General features: G+C 62.2%; 1 protein-coding gene across 1 annotated transcript; it reads left to right on the plus strand.

The window, feature by feature from the left end:
• The first annotated feature begins 1,317 nt into the window (after positions 1–1,317).
• LOC149854743 (hemoglobin subunit alpha) lies at positions 1,318–2,232 on the plus strand. Its single transcript, XM_090023723.1, has 3 exons — positions 1,318–1,475; positions 1,548–1,752; positions 2,004–2,232. Exons 1-3 carry the CDS (start codon positions 1,381–1,383, stop codon positions 2,130–2,132), a joined length of 429 nt encoding a protein of 142 aa, XP_089879849.1. The 5' UTR covers positions 1,318–1,380; the 3' UTR covers positions 2,133–2,232.
• The last annotated feature ends 774 nt before the right edge of the window (positions 2,233–3,006 follow it).

The following is a 3,006-nucleotide window of genomic DNA, read 5'->3' on the forward strand; positions in this document are numbered from 1 at the left end:
AGAGTAGTGTGCAGCGGTAGTGTATGTGGGGAGTCATGGAGTCAGCATACGGGAGGCAATGTGTGTGAGGAGAAGTATGGGATCAGTGATGTGACCCCCGGTGTCAGGAAGGCGGTGTGAAGCCATGTGTTCAGCAGGAAGCAGCATGGGGGATGGTGTGGAGGAAGTGGCTGTTGGGGCCAGCACTCTTGAAAGCGATTGTGCTCCTTGGTGTATGAATATGAAGGAGACGGGCAGGGGAAGCACTCTTTCTACTGCTTTTTTAAATGTGTAAGCTGTCTCCCGCAGCCCCCGCTGGACACAGCAGACACCAGCAGTGCCAAGGGGGAACCATTCTGCAGCGTGGCAGCAAGGCAGTGTTGCCAGATCTTAAATATGAAATTATCTTATTGGAAGCTCAAAATTATAGTATTTGCTGAAAAACTATCTACACTGAAAAATAGGCAAATAAGTATAAAATAAATTGTCATATTTACTTTATATTACTCACTGTAAATTGCTAGTGAGTGAGTGAGAACTTGGTCATCAAAGGTGAAGCATTTCTCTATTTCCAGCAAGCAGTCCTAAGAAAGTACTAGCACCAAACCCAAGTCAGTTAAGACTTCCTGAGAGTGACTTGGGTTTTGCATATGCTGCATTAATTAACTGAGAAATGATGGTACATTCTGAGCACTTTTACTATTATTGATCCTAAATGTGTTAAAATTATTGTACAAGTAAGATAATTATCGTACTCCTGGCAACACTGGGCGGAGGCCCGGAGTTGAACCCCTGCTCCGGGTGGCGCTCTGCCGCCCCCTACCTTCAGTGCCGAGAAAGGTGCCTGCTGCGAGCCACCTCCGCCCCTTCCCCCTTCCGCGGCGCCGAGGGTGCCAGAAACCCATCGCATGGCCGCACCTCGCTTTAGCTCGCCAGTCGAGGAAGGACGCGGGGCTGGGGTCCTGCTTGTCCCGCAGCCAGTGGGCGAGCTGTGCCACTGCGGAGAAAGAAGGGGGGGGGGGCGGCTTTTCCGGACGCCACTTTTCTCGCGGACCCAGCAAAGGGGCCGTGCATCGTTCGCAGCCCCAGTTGCTCCATTTACCCCGACGGCTCGGGAAACCTGCTCCGGGTCCCTCTTTCCTGCAAAGTCGGGGTATGAGTGGCCGGTCGAGCCTGCGAGGGGCTGTGGCGGCCCCCCAGCTCCAGCCCTCCTGGCTGGCGTCCAAGAGCCCCACGTCCGCAGGCGGTCGCCGCAGCCAAGGGGCGGCTGGAGGGCGCGGAGCCAGCCAATGCGTGCGGCTGGGCGGGTCGAGGAGGAGGAGGCCACCACCCCCAGCACTGTATATAAGGGCGCCGGGAGCCGCGCAGGGTACTGGTGGCTGTCACTGCACGTCTGCAACCATGGTGCTGTCTTCGGATGATAAGTGCAACGTGAAAGCCGTCTGGTGCAAGGTCGCCGGCCATTTGGAGGAATATGGCGCTGAGGCTCTGGAAAGGTAAGAGCTGCCCGGCCCCGGCCCCGCCCTGCGAGCCCGGCGGGCGCCCTCACCCCGTGCTGTTCCTTGCAGGATGTTCTGCGCCTACCCGCAGACCAAGATCTACTTCCCGCACTTCGACCTGAGCCACGGCTCCGCCCAGATCCGGGCCCACGGCAAGAAGGTGTTTGCCGCTCTGCATGAAGCTGTCAACCACATCGATGACCTTCCAGGGGCTTTGTGCAGGCTGAGCGAGCTGCATGCCCACAGCCTGCGGGTAGATCCCGTCAACTTCAAAGTGAGTGAGCGCGGAGCGGGCTGTCTCGGGCCTCGGGCCCTGCCCGTGTGCAGCGCCAGCCCCTGCCTCCTTACCCGCTTGTGGGTGCTTTAAGCCCGAACCAGCCGGGAAGAGCATCCCTCATCAGTCCGAGGCCGGGCTCCGGGGCAGGAGCACTGCTGAGCCCGGTCTTCTCCCGGTTGAGGCGTCCCTGCCGGCCAGGCCCCAGAGCTCCCAGAGGCCCCTTCTCACCCTTTCCCGTTGTTTTCCAGTTTCTGGCCCAGTGCGTCCTGGTGGTTGTGGCCATTCACCACCCGGGCTCCCTGACTCCGGAGGTCCATGCCTCTCTGGACAAGTTCCTGTGTGCCGTGTCCTCCGTGCTGACCTCCAAGTACCGTTAGACGGCAGCCCTGGCCCGGCTGGGCTCCGAGCCGCCAGCCAGTCTCCGCACCGAGAAGCAACCAAATGTTCTGAAATAAAACCTGCTGCCTTGGTGCCCCACTCCCGTCTCCCGCTCTGATTTCTCGCGGGGAGGGCGCGGCAGGGGGCGGGCGCTGGGTGGGCTTCCCGAAGCAGGGCCAGGCGGCGCCCGCATGGCTCAGCGGGACCTGGCACTAGAGTCGCGCCGAGAGCCCGGCAAGAAGCAGCCTTCGTCCCTGGCAGCCCGCACGGTGCCGCGGCTTTGGCAGGGGGACGAGAGTGCTCCCGCACCGCACGTCAGGGCCCCGGGGATGTCACCGCCGCTCAGACCCTAGGGAAGACGGGGTGGGCGCCTCTGCCCGGGGAGACTCGCCTACCGCGGACACAGGTGCTCCCTGCAGACGGAGCCTCCGTGTCTGTCTGCCCCGGGGCAGGTTTTGAGCCACCCCTGACCATACCTGCCGGGTCCGGCTCCTGGACGGATCGAGCCCAAAGACTCCCTGGAGCGAGGACAGGACCGAGCAGCGCCCGCTCGGCACAGACACCGCCGGCCGGGAGCCCTGGCTGGCTGGGAGGGGCTAGGCCCGCGGGCCTCACCCGTGGCAGGAGGGACAGGTTCGTGGCGGGCACACGTGTGCCTGCTGGTGGAAGACACGGGTCGGGGCAGGGGAGGGGAGGGGTTTGGGAAGCTGCGGGGCCTGGGATCAGCGTCTCCCCGCAAGGCGCAGGCTTCCTCGGGCCGCCCGGCACCGACTGGCAGTGGAGCCCATTGTGAAGCGCTGCGTTGCCCCTCCGGTCCTCCGGGCGGGTCTCTGTCTTAGAGCCGGCATTGAGACTCCCTCCCGGGCAGCGGGT

This window comes from Crocodylus siamensis, chromosome 12, assembly GCF_052110815.1.
Source record: "Crocodylus siamensis isolate JL-2025a chromosome 12, ASM5211081v1, whole genome shotgun sequence".
NCBI lineage: Eukaryota > Metazoa > Chordata > Crocodylia > Crocodylidae > Crocodylus > Crocodylus siamensis.

Excerpts from the sequence above, each read along its gene's own strand:
- LOC149854743 (XM_090023723.1), top strand. The coding sequence starts at position 1,381 with ATGGTGCTGTCTTCGGATGATAAGTGCAACGTGAAAGCCGTCTGGTGC. Across the intron at positions 1,476-1,547 it reads GGCGCTGAGGCTCTGGAAAG|GATGTTCTGCGCCTACCCGC; the intron begins GTAAGAGCTGCC and ends TGTTCCTTGCAG. Across the intron at positions 1,753-2,003 it reads TAGATCCCGTCAACTTCAAA|TTTCTGGCCCAGTGCGTCCT; the intron begins GTGAGTGAGCGC and ends GTTGTTTTCCAG.